Below are 19,358 nucleotides of genomic sequence, written 5' to 3'. Positions count from 1 at the left end.
TAAGCCTCAGTTACTCAATGTTCCAAATGGTTGCTTAGTTTTGAACCAAATCTAGTCTCAGCTCTTGCAACTCGGTTGATTATAAAAAATACGTAACAGGGATCAGGAACAAGTGTTGATGCATTAAAACAAGATTATTGTTCTGGCTCCAAACTCAACGTGCTTTGTTTCATTATGCAGTTTCGATTTAATTTAAAAGCAAAGTTATCATTTCCAATGTTAAAAACTTTCATAATATTTTTAAACTGGTTTTAAGCCTAACGTTTTTCTCAATTTTTCAAATATCAAGAATGTTATAACAGTGTGTGGACCAAGCCTTAACCAATTCGGAATAAAGCCCTTGTACAAACCCAAAACACCTTCAGTTTTTAAGATTTTCATGAAGCTTGAAAAGCTGGACGTGTAGATCCTCTGTTGTTGAGACTGAACATTTTCGTTCATGATCCTTGTCTTTATAACATCAATTGGATTGGTGACGAAAGCAGTCACAAAGCCAGCAAACATGGCCGACACTAAATGTATTTTCAGTCCTTCTTCCATTAAATCTCGATGTATTAACATATATTTCGTGTGGTCGTAAGTAGGGATTTGAGCTGCAGTTAGAATAGCTGCCCTCTGGACGGTCGGCCCTACTCCTTTCCATAGTGCTAAGATGCCTTCTTTTTTAGCGATCTCACGAAATGCTGCAAACGTACCACTGTACCGAGGTTTTTCTCCTATAATATAAAGTTTAAAAAAGTTGACAAAAGTTTCGCGTGGGGAAAATCTAATGCCTTGCGCGAAAAAAAAATGTCGACGTTAAAAAAAACTCCTAAAAGTTTTTAAGATTAAAGTATGGTTTTCACAAATAGTTAACATCTGCATGCGATGTTTTATGATATCAGACTTTGTAAGTTTCTTTTGATTGGTAGTTTTATGGTAAAGCGTTCGCTTCCAGTGCCAGGACTATAAAAGAGTGAATCTATCCTTTCTGCTTAGTGTTCAGCATGAGAATAGGATTGATATCTTAGCCGGTAGTCTAGTTGAGCGATTGCTGTGCTTGCACGACTTTCGTAGCTCAAATGGGAGCTTTAAATTCACTAGAACCCTCTTAGCAGGTCCTCGTTCTTAGTAGTATCAATAGGAACTGAAGAGACTATCGTGGGTAAATAATTTCAGTACTACTATAATAATTTTAAAATACGCGTTTCCAAGTTTTTATTTATTAACGCCTTTGCATTTCACCCTTATATCAAAGAAAACTTCAGAACCAAAGCTATATAGACAATTTATCGAGCATATTATTTTAACTGAATCTAACCAGAAAATCTACGAAGGAGCGTTTTGGAGAGAAAATATTAAAACTACCTAGGGCTAGCTTTCCTTGACCTTGCATTCGAATTTTAACTAAATCTGTCGGAGTGCAAATAGCACTGCTAACCGCTCCGGTCGTCGCCCCAGCTACAATCTTTTTCCATAATGGCGAGTAAGGTCCTGATGCACCTAAAAGACCTTTAACAGGCTCATATGCTCCAAGTCGAAACGTACTATACGTTCCATCGCGTAAGACGGATGGCACGACTCTAGAAAAACACAACAGTGATAGGTCAGATTTCAAACTTGCAACCAAACTGAGTTAAAAGAATTTCAGGCGCCAAGACAAAAAAAATCGTTGTTTTTCTTCCCCCTTTGTTGCTTCGAAACAAATATTTAGTTAGCTAAAATCTATTTTAATAATTGAAGAAAGTCAACTTCGTCCCCAGGATTTATTTAATTTTTTTGATACGGAGTTATAAAACGCGGTAAAATGTGTTGGGACTCTGTTGGGGATAAGACATTGCAAATAGAGTATCTACCCTTTATAAAGTCCAGCAATCCCCTCCTCCTTCACGATCAATAATCCACCACGAAGAAAACCATTATAATATCGATTCGCAAATATGTTTTTAGTGCCAGCAAGCTGGTTATCCAGTTGTAACCGGACCTTGATAACATCAATCGGGTTAGTGCCTGAAATATAAATATACAAACAAAATTTTAAGTCTGTTACACCCTCGTCCCCAGGACTTTTTGCCATCATATCTTTATCATCAAAAAAGCAAAAAAGCATGGGAAGAGAGTTAATGCATTGTTGTTTTAAATAAAATATAAAAACAATAAACAACAAAAACATCCGTTATTTTAGTATGATGCAGAATATATTTGCCAAGGCTCAAGAGGTCCTTATTTTATTACTGCGTGTACCAAAGAGACCCTGCTAAAAAATACTCTACCGCATTTGATTTATTCAATAACGTCATTTTTTTATTGCTAAATGATCTACTTAAGATCTTTTGCATTTGCATTTACATTGTATTTTTGTATGATGGATGTTTCACTAAGTTCTGTTTTTCCCGCTGTAGTTATCACTGTGACATTTGAAAAAAAATATTGTAACGTAATTCATCACAGTTGAAAAATATCGCTTTTTAGTATTTTTTTGACCACACGCCCACTTCCTAATTAACGCCCCTTTTTAATTACACACAGTAAAAGTTTAGGAATTAACGCCCGGGCGAAAAATAGAACCAAATACGGTATGTAAGAAACCAGATAAACATAGTTTGGCTGCGACTTGGCGTTATGGGCATAAAAACCAATTAGTAAGGTATTAAATGCAAGAATAAAACTTACAAAAAGCAGCTGATGAAACTGCAACGGCTGAGCAGAAGAATCTCCTGCGGTTTTCTTTTCTTCTGTCCATCATGGTTTGTAGCGTGTCTTTCTTCAAAAGGATATCCAATTATTTTTTCTACAAGCTTCTTTGATTATTTCTTGCAAAACTTCAAAATTGCTATTGCAATAACGCTTAATCTCGCTTAAAGAAAACAGCGTAAAAAGTAGAAGGAGTTTTTGTCAACAACATGTTTTGTTTGTATAAAAAAAGTATAAACAAACACAAAAAAACAAAATAACAAAAAAACTGGGATTCCTTTAAAACATAAATTTCCAGAGATGTTAGCGAAGTATATTTAGCTCTAAATTTTACATTCACCTAGCATATTATTCCAACTGTTCTTTTCCCCAACTATCTTTAAATCTGGTAATTATTTATCAAGCAACAACAAACAAATATGCTCTCCACCATACAGGCTCTTATTTGAATTGACCTTGTCTATTGTCTGCTGTCTAGACTTTGCGCAAATAAACTAGATCAGTATTGTTGTTGTTACCTGATCAGCATTTTCAGTCCTAAAATTATTTAATGTGCTAACAATCTAAAGATTTGGAATTTATGTAACAACCTTGTTCCCAGGGGGCAATTTGCCTTTTTCATATGCAAAATTCGGAACCGACTACGAATACAAGATTTTTTTTCACAAATTCTTAATAATGATGACTTCCTCGTGATTATAAACTGATCGTTGAATCAAAAAATCTACCTTTACTACGTTTACTTGATCATTAGACACCAATTGCACTTAAACGAAGCAACCTGAAATTAAATAGACGACCATTAATTTGCTTTTCATCAGATCTCTTATTTTTCCCCATTTTTTAAGAAAGGAGGAAGCTTGATTTTTCGTGGAATAGGTCCATTAAGGCTTTCAATTGCAAGGGAAATTACAATCGCAAATATGGATTAAAAAAAAACAGGGAAAAATACAGCCTCAAGCTCGTTTATTTCAAAAAAGATTTCCCAAGGACGTCTCCATAATACTGTGCTTTGTTTAAAGTGGCATTTGAGTCGGTACTTTCTGCTAAGAATGCACAAATTTAGATGACCGTGATTTCTACGAAAGGCTAGCCAGAAAGTATCCGGCGCCTTATCACGTGTTTACTGTATTTACTGTCGTTTTTGTGTTTTCTTTGCGTTTTTACATTTACTTTTTTAATTTGCTTGCTTTAAATTACAACCCCTGGATTCCAGACTATTCCTTTACATCCCAGCTAGTCATAATAGAAAGAAGCTTCTTTGCTGATCATAAAGACAACAAAGAAGGAAATCGTAATTTTCCACTTTATATTGAATTTCCAATTTGTGTAAGTATGTCTTTTCCTTAATGTGAAACAGACGTTACGGGTAAAAGATAAACAATGAATCGTAGGATGGATTCAGTGGTTAAATATCAAGTGGGTTTAGGCTTAACCAGGTGGGTTTGGTTACGCATAACCAGATAGCAACCCTGGATGCACATCTCTCTTATGTCAGCGCTTCTTCCTTTCAACTTTCTTTTTAAGTCCACAAATTTTAATTCTTCTTTGCTGGTCAGTGCAATTATTTGGAAAAATAGGGTTTCAGCTTTCGATTAATTAGCAAATGATCTAAAAAAGATGCTGTTGTGGACAAACACCAAAATTAGTAATATCGATAATAAAATATACTTGCAAAAGACACACAAAAAAACACAGTAGTTTATATACAATATATGTTTTTCTTTATATTTTCTTTATTTTAACTATTATACAAAACGTTATTATATACAATCTATACAAATGTATAATAATATTCCAAGCACCGATAAAAGCAAAAAACTTGAAGAAGGGTAAAATAGGATTCTGTCAAAGTAGAGTGTCAAAGTGATTTTTGGATATCTGAATTTTGTTATTTACGCGAATGTATGTTAATAATATTTCAACTTTTTTTCACAATCTATATACAATTTATATTCTTAAATGTTGTGGTTACCATATTTGTTTATATCTTCCCCAGTCCTCTAGCTGCTCTTATTATGTATTTATATTCTCGCACATGTTAGTTTTAGATTTCGTTCTTTAAAAATATAGTCACGTTTTAAAATAAAGTTTTATTTGTATCCGAATTTATCTGGAAATTCATTGGAGCCCTCGGAGAGATACTTTGCTTATGTATCTATGGTTTTATTTAGTGGTTTTTAGTTGTCTTATTTTTATTGGTTTGGTTTAAAGTTTGGTGTTGTTTTGATTTTAAAAATGGGTGATTTCGCGAAGTACAACAAAGTTAGAAAGTCTGTTGTTAGAACTGCAAACAAATTAATTACAAGGGGAGAGACAATTATTTCGTCATATACCGATAATGTTGCAGATGTTCGTCAAATTGAGTCGATCCGTGATACTTTGATGGAAAAAATAGCGAAAGTTGCTGAACTAAACGAGTCGATTATGGATTGCTTGACAGAGCAGGATGATATCGACAAGGAAGAAGATTCTAGTACGGAGGAAATGATGATGTTAAAGGATAAACTTCGTCTGTTTGAATCATTTTTAGAAAAACGATCAGCCAAAAAGGATTTTTCAGAAGCAGGAAGCACTTTCAGCCACAGTAAACTAATAAAATTGCCTCGCTTACATTTACAGCCCTTTGATGGGCATCCGGAAAACTGGTCGACTTTCTGGGATAGCTTTGAATGTGCCGTACACACTAATGACGATATTTCCGACGTTCAAAAAATGACCTATTTAAAAAATCTAGTAGAAGGTCCCGCTGCAAGTTGTATCGCTGGGTTTAGACTTAGCAATGAAAATTATAAAACCGTCGTTGATTTACTGAAAGAGAGATATAATAATAAACAGTTACTTATTTCAGCACATATGAAAAAATTACTGAAACTTGAACAGGCGAATAACTTAACTAACATAGAAACATTGCGTAATGTATTTGACAACGTTGAGACACAAGTGAGAAGTCTGGAAAATTTAGATGTCACGTCTGAAAATTATGGTCCGCTATTAATACCGGTACTTATGTCGAAACTTCCAGAAGAGCTTAATTTAATTATTAGTCGTCAATTTAACGACAAAGATTGCTGGGATATGAAGTTAGTTTTAAGAGCGTTAAAATCGGAGATCGAAGTTCGTGAGAAATCTGCATATTCTTTACAACAGCCACACGATAACAACCCGTTTTCATCATCGGCATTACCAGTTCACTATTCACATCAATCGAACCGTGATCTTCCGCACAATCAGTATCAGAACAATCAGCATAATTATCGCAATCATCAGAATAATCAGAATAATTATAGATGCATATTTTGTGACAAATCGCATAAATCACAGCAATGCCGAATAATCACTAATTTCGACGCAAGGAAAAACGTGTTACGTGACAAGAAGAGATGTTTTGTTTGTTTGAAAGGTGGACATTTAGCCAAGTCTTGTTATTCTAAGATTAGTTGTTTAAAGTGTTCGGGTAGACACCATGTTGCTATTTGTGATAAGAAAAGGGACGTTGACCAAGGTCGTAGAGATAAGGATGGAACCGAACAAGAAAAACCAGAAAATGTTGCTGGTGCCACTTCGTTGGTTACAAGTTCAAATTCGCTCGACATTCCGAGTTCCGTTATGTTGCAAACCGCTAAAGTTAAAGTTGTTAATACTACTGATCCTTCAAAAATTGAGAACACGAGAATTTTGTTCGATAACTGTTCCCAATTAAGTTACATATCGCCCGAGTTATGTGAAAAATTGCAATTAAAGGTTGTTGGTAAGCGTGAGATTTGCATCCGTATTTTTGGTAAACATTCGTTCAAAGAAACTTTAGATAGGGTGCAGTTTTCAGTGATCGGTTTAGATGGAGATAAAATCAACGTTGATTGTTATGTGAAAAATATTTGTCATCCTTTAACAGGACAGAATTTTAACGATTGTTTGAAGTATAAACACTTGAAAGACTTACGTTTAGCTGACAGTAACTGTAATAATAGAGATTTGAAGGTGGATGTCTTGTTGGGTGCTGATAATTATTGGAAATTTTTTGATGGTGGTATAGTTCGGGGTGAGGATGGGCCAGTTGCTTTAAATTCAAAGGTTGGATACATTGTAAGTGGACGCATAGGGTCGAGTGAAGGTAGTAGAAGTGCAGTCTTGGTAGCAAACGTATTGAAGATTGGGGCTGAGTTTGTCGAAGATAAGTTGGATAATCAGTTGGAAAAGTTTTGGTCCTTCGAAAACGCTGGTATCGAGGAACAACCAGCTGTTGAAAATTTTTGTGAAAATGTTAAATTCAGCGCGCAGACTAAACGTTACGAGGTGCGGCTGCCTTTTAAGGATGATCACGATGTGCTCCCTGATAATTATTGTGTTTCTTCAAAGAGACTTGAATCATTGAGGCATAAATTGAAAAATAATCCCGAATTATTGCGTAATTATAACAGTATCCTCAAAGAACAGCTTGAACAAGGTATCATTGAAAGAGTTACCAACGACGATTGTACCAAAAGACAAGTTCACTATTTACCACACCGACCAGTCATTCGAGGAATTAAATGGCATTTTAATTTAGAAGCCGCTCCTTGGTGGGGAGGGATGTTCGAAAGACTTGTAAGATCCGTTAAACGTTGTTTAAAGAAGACTTTACACAATACCAGATTATCGTATGAAGAACTACTGACTGTTCTAGCTGAAATTCAAGCAGTTATTAATAACAGACCGCTGACATTTTTGTATGAAAACATAGGTGAGCAACCATTAACACCTAACCATTTATTATTTGGGAGAAAAATTAATTTGGAAGCCTCACATATTGATAGCGATGAAAATGAAAAAGATTTGTGTCAACGTTATGATCATTTGCAACGTATCATAAACCACTATTGGAATCGATGGAAATGCGAATATTTGACAGAGTTACGCGAATATCACAGAGTTGGCAAATCACGTGGTGAAACTTCTATTCGAATCAACGATGTTGTTTTAATTGAGGAAGCAAAGCAACCGAGACAAAATTGGAAAATGGGAGTCGTTGAAGAGTTCGTACCATCACGTGACGGCAAGAAACGGGGAGCTGTCGTTAGATATGTTCTCAATGGAAACACACATACAATAAGAAGACCGATAAACAAACTTTATCCTGTTGAATTAGCGAAAGACGAAGCTGAAAAGAAAGAAGAAGTAAATATCACATTCATTGACGAAAATGATATCATAACGAACATTTAAATAAGAAACATAAAGACATTATGTTATACATTTGTTGACACTTTTATAGTTTATCACGTATTTGTTATATATAAGATATTTAGGCAGCTAGGGGGGAGGATGTGGTTACCATATTTGTTTATATCTTCCCCAGTCCTCTAGCTGCTCTTATTATGTATTTATATTCTCGCACATGTTAGTTTTAGATTTCGTTCTTTAAAAATATAGTCACGTTTTAAAATAAAGTTTTATTTGTATCCGAATTTATCTGGAAATTCAAATGTCTAAACAATTGATGTACAATTTATTCACAATTTTACTCAAAATTTAATTTACAGAATTTGTTATCATGTGTTCCCAAAACCGATTCCTAATGTTGACATTTCGAATATCTTGATGACACTGTGGACAAAATGTCATTTTTTCTTTGCATGCATGACAAAAGATGTGTCCTTCATGACATTGAAGGACAATCATGCCCTTACGAAATGGATTATTGCATTCTGGACATTCATATCCACTAACGTTGTACCGTTTCTTTGTGATCTCATCGCTAGAATTGATACGCTCAGACATTTTCCCTTTTACAAAATTTTTGTCAAGTCTTTTTTCCTTTGGAGTGCCTTGTGCATTACGAAAATAATTTTTACACAACGGAGCACGAATGAAAATATCGATCACGTCTACTGCATGATTTTCCAATGCCAAATCATACGGAGTTTTATCGTCACCATTTCTGCTGGTAATGCTCGCACCACTTTCAAGCAACATTCGAATGCAGCTTGGTTTGACGGCCAAGCCCACTGCTCTTAAAACAGCTAAGTGAAGTGCCGTGTTACCTCTCATATCAGTTAAATCCAAATTTAAAACTCCGAACTTTAGCAAAGAAGTTAATATCTTCTTTAGGCATTTTCTCTTTCTCACAGTACATTTCTCACCGCAGATAGCTAGCATTAAAGCACTTTTTTTTCGATTATTTAGATAGTTAACACAAGCACCATTTGCGATCAACATTTCAATCACAACGTCATCACCTAGGTAACAAGCCAAATGTAAAGGAGTATTTCCATTGATGTCTCTCTCATCAATACTGTGTGCCGCACTCAGAATCTGTTTAACAGTTCCGATGTGCTTTTCTTTAATGGCGTTGTGTAGCATGTCTACTCCGGAATGTCTACTGTATGTCTGTCTTATTTGGACCCGAGAACATCATTTTCAAATAAATAGAGGGTATTTTTCATTATGAAGGGAAATTTCAATCCACAAATTCTTGGAAATTACTAAATATTCGATATCATTTTCAGCATTATTAACAAGGGTGCTTGAAGCGTAGGAGTAAAACGATACATTTTAATAACAATTGAGTAACAATGAACATATTTGATTATAATTGCTCCTCGCTCGCTCGCTCCGAATTATGACAATGTCTATTTTTACGTGATGACCTCACTCATCATAGCCACCGATTTAGAAATAATTGAATTATGTATGCAACAAAATGAATCTTCATATAAATTATTTGGAAAGCGTTTTTCAGTTTCATGCTTTGCACTGAAAGACACAAGAAAAAAAATAAACCAGGTTCGTTCAAGTGTGTTTTTTTGCTTCTCTATTGTCACATTTTAAACTTCCGGTTTCGTTCGCGGAGAAGAAATAAAAAACTCTTGAGCACCGAACAATCCTTCTTTTTTCCTGACTGTCCCGGAGGCTTTCTTCAACCCTCCATTTATTAATTTTTGAGATTGAGCTCAATCGTCTTTCAAATTTTGTCTGTAACCAAACTCAAATGTAAGTAGTTAGCACAGAAGACTCAAGAACAATGTTGCAACACGGTGACATAAGTAAAGCAACCATAAGGGTTATTTCTCGAAATATCCATGCGTTTAGCATCTTAATCAACCTCGTTTCCGCGGTATTTTGTTTTTTTGATAAATTTAATAAGGTTGGCCGCTCCATAACAACGGCGCAGAGACCACGAGACCCTGGGGACGAGGTTGCATCTTAATGGTACAAATGACAACGAATAAGCTATACGTGGTTATACAATCTTAAATAAGGATATTGAAGCAATTTTTTCTCATTTTTCAAATATGGACAAAAGTGTCGAACAGTCGATGCTCTGCAGCAGGCAGGATGCAAAGTCGCTACTTTTGCACACACGTTGGCCAAGCAGACAACGTTGAAAAGTTGCTACACACGTCAGGGCAACCTCGTTCCAAAGGCATTTTTGTCTCTCATCATCGGTGCTGCGCTTATTCATAATTCTGGCAAGTGTTTCTTTAGCCGTCCGATATGGTGTCTTGTCTCAGCATATTTTGATTAAGATTGTAAGCTGCTCAGCCTAAAAAGATATAGTACAGGTATCTCAAATAATTTTAAAGACGCAGTAATTTTAAATTCTGTCCAAGACAATATTGACGTGGAAAAAATATCAATATCATGATGTTTAACATGTTTTCTTTGTTAAAAAAAATCCAACCTCGATCAAACGGTTTGTCTGTTATACCTGATGGTGACGGTGTGAGACACAAAAAAAACATGTTTATTTACAGCTCTATTTCAAGACTATTTCCTTTTTATTCGCTGTTTCTTGGCGACCACTCGAAATTGTCAAGCAGCGTCACTCGGATCACACTCCTGCTCAAAAGTCTTTTTGACGGATGCAAAGATCAGTTAAACTAGTCGTTAGCCCTTGGAAAAATACACCGAAATTTGGCCGTAGTATATATATTGGGCAGCGACATTATGTACATTTCCATTCGCTTGATTGCATAACAACTCTGTGAAAGATAAGCTACGAAGCAACTATTCTACACAGAGACAAGCAACGAGTACTAATGCTTACTAGTTGTTAACCCGTGGAAACATACACCGGGTTACTGTCCTTTAAAATTCCATTTCTTGTGCCTGTATAACACGACTTTTTCTTGCGCACACACACCCAGACATAATATTATTACTATACTCTAAGCTAGTAATCCAGTGTTGAACGCTAGAATGATTGTTGAACGTTCAGTGCAGGTAATTGAGTCGCACTTCCAGGTGGGATTTTTAGTGCAATTACAGTGAAACCTCTCTATAGAGGTGTCCGCTACATAAAGGTCCTTCCCCAAATTAACTCAAATTTTCATTGTGCTAAAGAAGTGGTAGTTGGTCATGTGCCTAAAAATATAGTCGTGTTTATGTTTCTATCCTTCCCTTATTGCTCTATGGAAATTATAGTGATTGGTAAACGCGTTAACCGCGGAGGTGGATACGGCCTGGATATCCCTGCAAATTTTCGTTTTTATAGCCCTGAAAAAGCCATAAACTGGCTGAAAGATAGCATACAACAGATTTAAGAATTATTAAATAATAATGTAAAACATTGTCCCAAGTAAATATAAACAAATTCTTTACAAAAATTTGTTTTGTATGACCCATTCTTAAGCCTGTCCGCTATAGAAAGGTCAGTTACAGGGGGTAATGCCAATCGGACCTTGAAATGATGTCCGTTATATAGAGGTGTCCACTACACGGAGGTTTTGTTATGAGAGTTTGACCGCTCCCAAGAAAAGTGTCCATGTATAGAGGTGTCCGCTATAAAGAGGTTTCACTGTATACCATGTTACCAATCCAATGGAGCGCCTAAAAGCGATAAAGGGTTTCCTATGTTATATGTTGAAAAAATAGCTCTCGTTAGCTGAAATAAAAGAACGTGCTACCCCCTTGTTACAATATGTTAACAAAACTAGTCACAAGTTTTTTTATGTTGTACAATTAAATTATCTCGTGAAAATTTAAAAAGTAATCGTAAGTGACACAAGGTGTTTAGGTTGAGCGCTAAACTTTTAACCAATGCTGCACATACATATTGAGTGTTCACAGCAGTGCGCCTTTTTAGATGTAATATTCTTTTCCAGAAAACTTTCTGGCACTTCAGTTCAACAGTCGCACGGCAATTTTGAAGTTGTCAAGTTCCAAAACTGCAATTTTAGGGTAAATAAAAACACCGAATTTTGTTTGTTTCGGTAGAATAGCCACCCAGAATTTATATTTTGACTGTTATGGATTTCACACCGACAAAGAAAATAAGGTATAGAAAACGCAACATAACTCTAAGAATCCAATAAAATGATGCGTGCTGACGTCATTAAAAATTAGTTAAAGCTGCCAAAACACAGGCGTCGCAACCAGAATAAAATTGAGTATGCCCAGATACTAAAAACTGACCATTAACTAAATATACTGATCTTTTTGGGGTGTTTTAACATAAATCTCGGGGTTAATTAGTCCCAACCTTTCATAACTTCTAACACACTTTTTCAAATGGAAGCAAATTTGGTGCAGTGCGTCAAAAAAAGAACAAAATGGAAGATAAATTTTGGCTGTCAGCACATATCAGAAGCTTGAAATATGTTTCTTTAAACTTTCTGAAAATATATATTGTTCAAAATATTTCTTTTATTTTTTTACTTATTTCGTATAAGAAAATGCTAAAATAACACTAAAACTTGCATTTTGGGGCACAAAATGAAAACACCAATAACCCTAACATACTTATTTCAGGGTGGCATGGATGTCGATTAGAACCTTCTCGAAGACTTTTTTGTTTAATTTGATGTTTTTGCATGTATTTTATAGTTTTTAATAAACCGATAAATATTTGATGATATATATATACAGGCTATAGAACTAATATATAAAATGTTTAATGTTCCGTTTAAATAAAAATGATCTAACCTATGTTCTTTTCTCCTGACTCATTTTGGACTTAACTAACAACCTTCTGGTGAAAAATTGCTAAAGAGACCAATTTTCGCCAATTTTTGTCAAATTCGCGATAACAAATCTTTGCAAAAAATCTTCCGAAGGACTAATTCGCGAAAATAATTATACCCAATTTTTTTAGCAATTAGCAAACAATATTAAGAAAGGACTAAAGAATTATATGGACGATTCTCACGACAAACTTTAGTATGGATCTTGTATCTTTACATTTGACTCATTGTGTCAGATTATAAGAGAAAAAACAGATGATAGTCTCCATCTTCAATGCTAAAGTTTGGGTAAGAGTCCCGTGACTCCCATAGTACTAGCTAAAGAAAAAAAACGCAAAAAAATCAAAATAAATCAAACATTGTTAGAAGAAAGATTGGCGAAACTTAATCCTCGCAAAAAACCCACCGATAAATTAAAGCCTCGCAAAATATTCAAAAAAATGAATCGTGGAAATTTCTCTCCTTAAGGTGCTTGAATTGGTACTAACTAACTGTTTCAATTAATCTTGGCAACAACAAAAAAATCCATCTCAACTAAGCAATTTAAAAGCAATGCGTTGTCCCACCAATCACAGCGTTGTAACTGACAACTAATTTAACTTTCAAAACACTGAATAATAAAAATAGCAGTACTATATAAATTATGTAAAAAATATCCTAAAACTCTGAAAAAAAACAATCTAAATAGGTTTAAGCCCGACTAGATTTCTTAACCGTTCGAATATTAAGAACGTAATTATCGTATGCGGTCCAATCCTCATCCAGTTCGGAATGAAGCCTTTATAAAGTCCTAGCACGCCCTCTGCTTTTAAGATTTTTTGTAAACTAGAAAAACTCGATCGATATACTACTTCTCCTTTGGAAGCAATAGCTTCATTCATAACTCTAGTTTTAACCACGTCTACCGGGCTAGTCACTAAGGCTGTAATAAAACCAGCTGTTATTGAAGCCACCATGTGTAATTTCAGTCCTTCCTCCATTATGTCTCGATGTAATAAAATATACTTGGTATGATCGTAAGATGGTATTTGTGTGGCAGTCAAAATGGTAGCTCTTTGTACGGTGGGACCAACACCTCTCCATAAAGCAAGTACACCTTCGTTTTTGATGATGTCGCGAAATGCTGATAACGTACTAACGTAGCGCGGCTTCTCACCTAAACAAGAAGAAGGTCAAATGTTCACCTGTGATCCTGAGTATTCTAGGTTTTCCAACTGACAAAACTATTCATTCGCCCTACTGCAAAGAAAGAAACAAAAGAACAATAGAACAATCAACCATCAACCAAACAAACAAACAAACAAACATTTTTTTTATATAAGAAACGCAATTTTTATGGCAAAAATTATTCTGATTTTTTACCTGGTTTTATTCTACCTTGTCCTTGCATTCGAATCTTAACTAAATCGGTAGGATTCGCAATCGCACTCCCAATCGCACCAGTTGTTGCACCTGCAATCAGTTTCTTCCAAAAAGGTGCATGTTTCTCAGAAGCTCCAATTAACCCTTTAACTGGTTCATACGCACCAAGACGGATTGTACTGTATATACCTTCACGCATCACTGATGCCACAACACTGCAAAAAAATATTGCATAAAAAATGTAGTATTTCAGTACATCTGTGGTGCTACTAACAATGACCAGGATGAAAAAAGTTAAAATAAAATTTTATGTTACATGTTTTACATTAAATGTTACATTAAACGGAACCCAAGGTATAAAATGATGTTGGACTTATATTGTAGATCTTAAAAAGTTAGTTAACAAATCTTTTTAAAAATTCACATTTAAAAAGTTTCAGATTTAATTATGCTGCATAAATTATGATGTCATATTTAAGTAATCTGACATTTTCTGTCATCAGGAATTTTAGACCTGATAAAGGATGTGCATTCAAACTTTATCAATGCATAGATATTATCAAGGTGAATAGATTGAGATAATTTTTTTTTCCAAAATGACATCCGTTTGCTTGTCTTAGGCCTTTTTTCCAATGACCCAATAACTCAGGATCTGCAATTTGGTTTGCAATAAAATTTTCTGGGTAAGCTTGTATAGGCCCTATATATGTTTACTTACAAGATTTGATCGCAAACTGACATGCACATCGCAAAGTTATGGGGTTGTCAGTATCCAATAAATATATAAAACAATAAAAAAACACACATAACACAATTGTTTCAATGTTAAACGCAATTATATATTTATAGTGGCATTGGAATGTTTAAAGTTTAAAAAATGAACAGAAAATTCTATGATGACTGAAAATAAGTAGGTAGAACCATTAGATAAAATCAAAAAGTTTTAGAATATCAGAATTTAGCCGTTACATAATTTTTTTTTCATAAATTTTTAAACATTATAAATATTTTTTTTTAAATATTTACCCTTTGTACAGTCCAGCAATGCCTTCATCTTTCACAATCAGAAGTCCACCTCGAAAAAAACCTTTATAATATCGATTTGTAAATATGTTTGGATTGCGAGATAGTTGGTTATCCAATTGAAGACGCACTTTGATAACATCTATTGGGTTTGTAACTATAAATGAAAAAAATAATAATAAAAAGGCAGGGCTGCTAGCAAGTTCTTAGTAAGGAGTTAATGAATGGTAAGTTTTTGATCATTGACATTATAGTCAATCCTCACACAGAATGGTATGTCATCAACAGATCACACAAAAGGTCAAGGGATACAAGAATTTATACTGACAATCACATTATGAATAATTATTTTTGTATGAAAATACTTTTTAAATTACTAGATAATTAGTATATACCAAAAAAGATTTAAAATTTATTTTGGTCGCTTTTTTTAAGTTCCATTAGCTCAACTGTCGTAAAGTCAAATACCTATAGCCGTTTTGTTAAAATGAAAACAGAAAGAATTTAGAAATGGAATATTTATCATTGCATATAAGTCTGGACTTGTGTCTGAGGGAATGGTAACAGCATTTCCATATTTTTGATTATTTTATTGACTACTTTCAATTAATTACTCCTCTTACTGATAATTCTTCTGGTGTTCATGCAGTTTTTAAACTCATAGAAATAATACTAATAATGAATGAATATAATGGTATATAATAGTATTTTATATTAAAAACAATCTCTATTTGCTTGGTAAATTTCGACTACTGAGACACTGAATACATGTATGATAATACACATGGGTTCTTTATAACAGGGGGTTGGGATAATAATAATCATTTTAGCCAATATCTTTGAAAATTTATATATAAAAACACAAGGATAGGTGTCCCTTCCTCAAAATTGTGCAAGACTAGAAATTATATGATACTTACTAAAACCAGCTGACATACATGAGACACCAGAGCAACAAAATCTGATCAAATTTTCATTGTGGCGCATACTGCAGTCTCCAACTGGTTTACACCTACAGTACTTTTTTAATTACCATTCTAAACACAAAACCAGGACTTGACAAATTATTTTACGAGCACCAATTTGCGATTGTGTAGGGACTGATTTTTCAAAAGCAAACATATAGACAGCAAGTATGTACACTTTGCTTTTGTTATTTTTGCTTGCTGGAGACAAGCTTAAACTCGTAAACCCAAAACATGAGAACCGAGAGTCTGAACTAGATACTCTTTCAGTTTCAAATTTCCAGTCTCTGATAGCCGAAAACGTATGCTCTAACTTTACTCACTTGCTTTCCATATTTTATTAGGAAATATTTTAATCCCTTAAAAATTTTTCAAACATAATCAAAGAAAAGTGTTAGTTTGTTTCTGACAAGTCATACTCATTAAATGAAAGTAAAACCTCAGCCCACTATATTTGCATAAAAATATCTTACACATGTTGACCAATATAAATACATCTTTTTTTAATACGAAACATAATTTTTGCCTACAGCCTGAATGTTTCTTAGCTTTAAAGGGGATTTTATAATAGACAGGGTATATCCTATATAAGATTATAAGGTTCTTCAAATAAACAAAAAAACAAAAAACAATGTAGTGTACATACTATAACTAGTTTTTTATTATACCCTGTTGTTAGCTAATATCGTTCCATTTACTTGCTTTTAGCATTCTTTCCAGCACCAGTTAATTTTGTTTTCATCCAGCCCAATTTAAAAATGGCAGATGTATATATACTACAAATGCGATTGGTCATGTGAATGATCACAACAGTATCATAAGAATTTTGGACTTTTATTTTCTTTGGCAAACATGTGGTCAAGTTTTTACTGCTGTAAAACCCTTAAAAATTATAGTAATTGAGGTCGATACGATATATAAAATGAAAAATGGAATAGACTTTAGCCAATAATAATGTTTGCGAATACCCTTATGAGGTGTCTATTCTGCCATAAACAGGCACCATCGAACACTGATATATATATATATATATATATATATATATATATATATATATATATATATATATATATATATATATATATATATATATATATATATATATATATATATATATATATATATATATATATATATATATATATATATATATATATATATATATATATATATATATATATATATATATATATATTATATATATATATATTTAATAACTTTATGGACCTGGTTTAATTAAAGATTTCATCTGTCATTTCAATTGGTATTTTAAGCGACAGACGATAATAATATGGGTATTGGCTGGGGAAAGACAACGAGCATAGAATATGTTTTTGTTGCTGTAGTTCTTTAAACTCTGAATAATTTTCTTGCCTGAAATTTAAAATTGCTTCTAAAAAGGGCAAGCTGTGGGCCAAAAGTGCGATATAATTTCTGTTTATACATAAAATTAAAAAAAGTCACTGTGTGGTTCTGACACTATTAATGACTATTTGACTATGACTATGCAGATCAAGACAGAATGGATAGTGGAGGCTATTAGGAAATTGAAGATTGGCAAAGCTGCATGAGTATCAGGTATTGTTGCAGAGATGGTAAAAGCATCTGGATATATTGGAGTTGATCTTATTACAAGTCTTGCTAACCAGATTATAAAGGAAAGTGCTATTCCGAATGAGTAGCAGTCGAGTGTAATACTGAATTGTTTCAAGGGCAAGGGTGATGCGTTAGAAAGAGGTAACTATAGAGGTTTGAAGTTGGTTGATCAATGATGTACAACAGTGGCTCATTAGAGATAGTTGAGAACTTCTGTTACTTAGGTGATATGTTGGGCAGTGAAGGGGATTTTGGAAGAATTGATACTTGCAGGATAGGTTCTGCTTGGAAAAAGTTCAGAGAGTTACTTCCTTTGTTGACTAGCAGAGTCTTGTCAATTGAGTTAAAAGGTAGGTTGTATGAGGCCTGTGTAAGAAGTGTTATGTTGTATGGTAATGAGACATGGGTGGTGAAGCAGGAAGATCTTGACCGTTTAGAAAGGAAGGACATGAGAATGGTTAGGTGGATGTGTAACGCCAGTCTGAGAGACATAAAGAGTTCAGATGAGCTAAGAAGCAGGCTAAGTATCCGTAGAATTAAAGATGTTAACCAGATAAGAAGATATAATTGGCTTGGGCACTTGGAAAGAATGGAGGAGGATAATTGGATAAGAAAGTGTAGAGACTTGATAGTTCCTGGGGCAAAGCCCAGAGGCAGACCGAGAAAGACGTGGCAGGAGGTTATAAGGACAGACTTGATACAAAGGAAGTTGAGTTTAGATCTAACACAGTCTAGATCAGATTAGAAGAGGGTCATTAATATACCCCGTCCAAACCATTCTAGCAGGGAAAACGAATGTTAAGCCAAGAATGATGATGAATGATAACTTGGGTTGATGATATTGTGCATAATTTTGTTTACATATATACAGTCCATATTGCACATGTTCAGACTCTGAAACTTTCCATTTGAGTGTACTAGACACGCGGCTTGAGTTACTCTAGTAGGAAGTGAGTATAAGTAGCTAGTTATATAAAGAGCATAGTTACCTAAAATATTTCAAGCTGGCTAGGCCAGAACTAAGTATCTTAAGACTTTTTTTGTTTATGTATATAAAATAAAGCCTTGTCTGTTGTTTTCACATTGTAGAACATTGTAGACTCACTCAATTGGGTGATTTCCCCCAATTGGGGTAGAGTCACCCGATTAGCAGTGGGGAAAGATTCAGCACTGACGATTATGGCGCCGTAGATTAGTGGTTATAGCTCTCGTAATCTGTGCGGGAGACCAGGGTTGGATTCCTCTTGACTGCGATTCAACATGGGCGAGTGAATGTTACCATAGCCCTGGGTTAATCCAAGCCATGTGAGGGAAATTGGGGAGATGGCACACTGTGTGGGCCGTTGGATGATGACGGGAGTTGTCTAGTAGAGTGCGGGCCCTAATTGGGTCTGCGTAGATCAAAACGAGCATTGAATACTCTAAGAATCTTCATCTAAGCCATGGCCCCCCCTGGAAATAATAGACAGGGTATAGCTATCCATGTAAAATATGCACATCTATCTATCCATCTATCTATCTACCAGGATATCCCACTGACTGTAAATCTCAGAATCCAAGGTATATATATACTTGTCTAGGACCGATCACCCTGTAAAAACAACAAGAAACTCAAGAAATTAATAACCTGTCCTACACTTTGAAATAAATGAAAAAAATGTAGCTAGCTACTACTAGGCTAGATTCTATTTATTTTTCGTTCAGGCGCCTTTAAAAGTTACGTTACGCAAGCAGGAGGAAACTGCAAAAAAAAAGATTATCAGGTTAGCCAGGTTTTAAAAACATAGAAGATCAG

At 34.4% G+C, this 19,358-nt stretch overlaps 3 protein-coding genes across 4 annotated transcripts; 1 reads left to right on the top strand and 2 right to left on the bottom strand.

The window, feature by feature from the left end:
- Positions 1–138: 138 nt before the first annotated feature.
- Positions 139–3,475, bottom strand: LOC130649015 (mitochondrial substrate carrier family protein ucpB-like). Of its 2 annotated transcripts, none has more exons than XM_057455201.1 (5): positions 3,402–3,475; positions 2,653–2,836; positions 1,836–1,989; positions 1,348–1,562; positions 139–716 (listed from the first exon to the last, which is right to left on the bottom strand). In XM_057455201.1, the coding sequence occupies exons 2-5, from the start codon at positions 2,723–2,725 to the stop codon at positions 241–243; spliced, it is 918 nt and encodes a 305-aa protein (XP_057311184.1). In that variant the 5' UTR covers positions 2,726–2,836; positions 3,402–3,475; the 3' UTR covers positions 139–240. The 2 variants fall into 2 exon arrangements, with proteins under 2 accessions (XP_057311184.1, XP_057311185.1); XM_057455202.1 differs by lacking the exon at positions 3,402–3,475 and adding an exon at positions 3,014–3,287.
- A 581-nt stretch (positions 3,476–4,056) lies between these two features.
- On the top strand, positions 4,057–7,878 carry LOC130648427 (uncharacterized). Its single transcript, XM_057454480.1, has 3 exons — positions 4,057–4,112; positions 4,294–4,321; positions 4,858–7,878. Exons 1-3 carry the CDS (start codon positions 4,057–4,059, stop codon positions 7,876–7,878), a joined length of 3,105 nt encoding a protein of 1,034 aa, XP_057310463.1.
- Positions 7,879–11,853: 3,975 nt separating this feature from the next.
- LOC130649088 (mitochondrial substrate carrier family protein ucpB-like) lies at positions 11,854–16,647 on the bottom strand. Its single transcript, XM_057455290.1, has 4 exons — positions 15,923–16,647; positions 15,006–15,159; positions 13,980–14,194; positions 11,854–13,773 (listed from the first exon to the last, which is right to left on the bottom strand). The coding sequence occupies exons 1-4, from the start codon at positions 15,987–15,989 to the stop codon at positions 13,298–13,300; spliced, it is 912 nt and encodes a 303-aa protein (XP_057311273.1). The 5' UTR covers positions 15,990–16,647; the 3' UTR covers positions 11,854–13,297.
- Between the last annotated feature and the right edge of the window lie 2,711 nt (positions 16,648–19,358).

Source organism: Hydractinia symbiolongicarpus, chromosome 7 (genome assembly GCF_029227915.1).
Source record: "Hydractinia symbiolongicarpus strain clone_291-10 chromosome 7, HSymV2.1, whole genome shotgun sequence".
Taxonomy (NCBI): domain Eukaryota; kingdom Metazoa; phylum Cnidaria; class Hydrozoa; order Anthoathecata; family Hydractiniidae; genus Hydractinia; species Hydractinia symbiolongicarpus.
The sequence above is the reverse complement of the archived record's forward strand: the minus strand, read 5'-3'. Positions and strand labels throughout refer to the sequence as shown.

What these genes read in the sequence shown, in the direction of transcription:
- LOC130649015 (XM_057455201.1), bottom strand. Translation starts at nt 2,725, where the DNA reads ATGATGGACAGAAGAAAAGAAAACCGCAGGAGATTCTTCTGCTCAGCC. An exon ending in AGTTTCATCAGCTGCTTTTT is followed by an intron (nt 1,990 to 2,652) that starts GTAAGTTTTATT and finishes TTTATATTTCAG; the next exon opens with GCACTAACCCGATTGATGTT. An exon ending in ATTGCTGGACTTTATAAAGG is followed by an intron (nt 1,563 to 1,835) that starts GTAGATACTCTA and finishes GTGTTTTTCTAG; the next exon opens with AGTCGTGCCATCCGTCTTAC.
- LOC130648427 (XM_057454480.1), top strand. Translation starts at nt 4,057, where the DNA reads ATGAATCGTAGGATGGATTCAGTGGTTAAATATCAAGTGGGTTTAGGC. An exon ending in GTGGGTTTAGGCTTAACCAG is followed by an intron (nt 4,113 to 4,293) that starts GTGGGTTTGGTT and finishes GATCTAAAAAAG; the next exon opens with ATGCTGTTGTGGACAAACAC. An exon ending in GTGGACAAACACCAAAATTA is followed by an intron (nt 4,322 to 4,857) that starts GTAATATCGATA and finishes AGTGGTTTTTAG; the next exon opens with TTGTCTTATTTTTATTGGTT.
- LOC130649088 (XM_057455290.1), bottom strand. Translation starts at nt 15,989, where the DNA reads ATGCGCCACAATGAAAATTTGATCAGATTTTGTTGCTCTGGTGTCTCA. An exon ending in ATGTATGTCAGCTGGTTTTA is followed by an intron (nt 15,160 to 15,922) that starts GTAAGTATCATA and finishes TTTCATTTATAG; the next exon opens with TTACAAACCCAATAGATGTT. An exon ending in ATTGCTGGACTGTACAAAGG is followed by an intron (nt 14,195 to 15,005) that starts GTAAATATTTAA and finishes ATTTTTTTGCAG; the next exon opens with TGTTGTGGCATCAGTGATGC.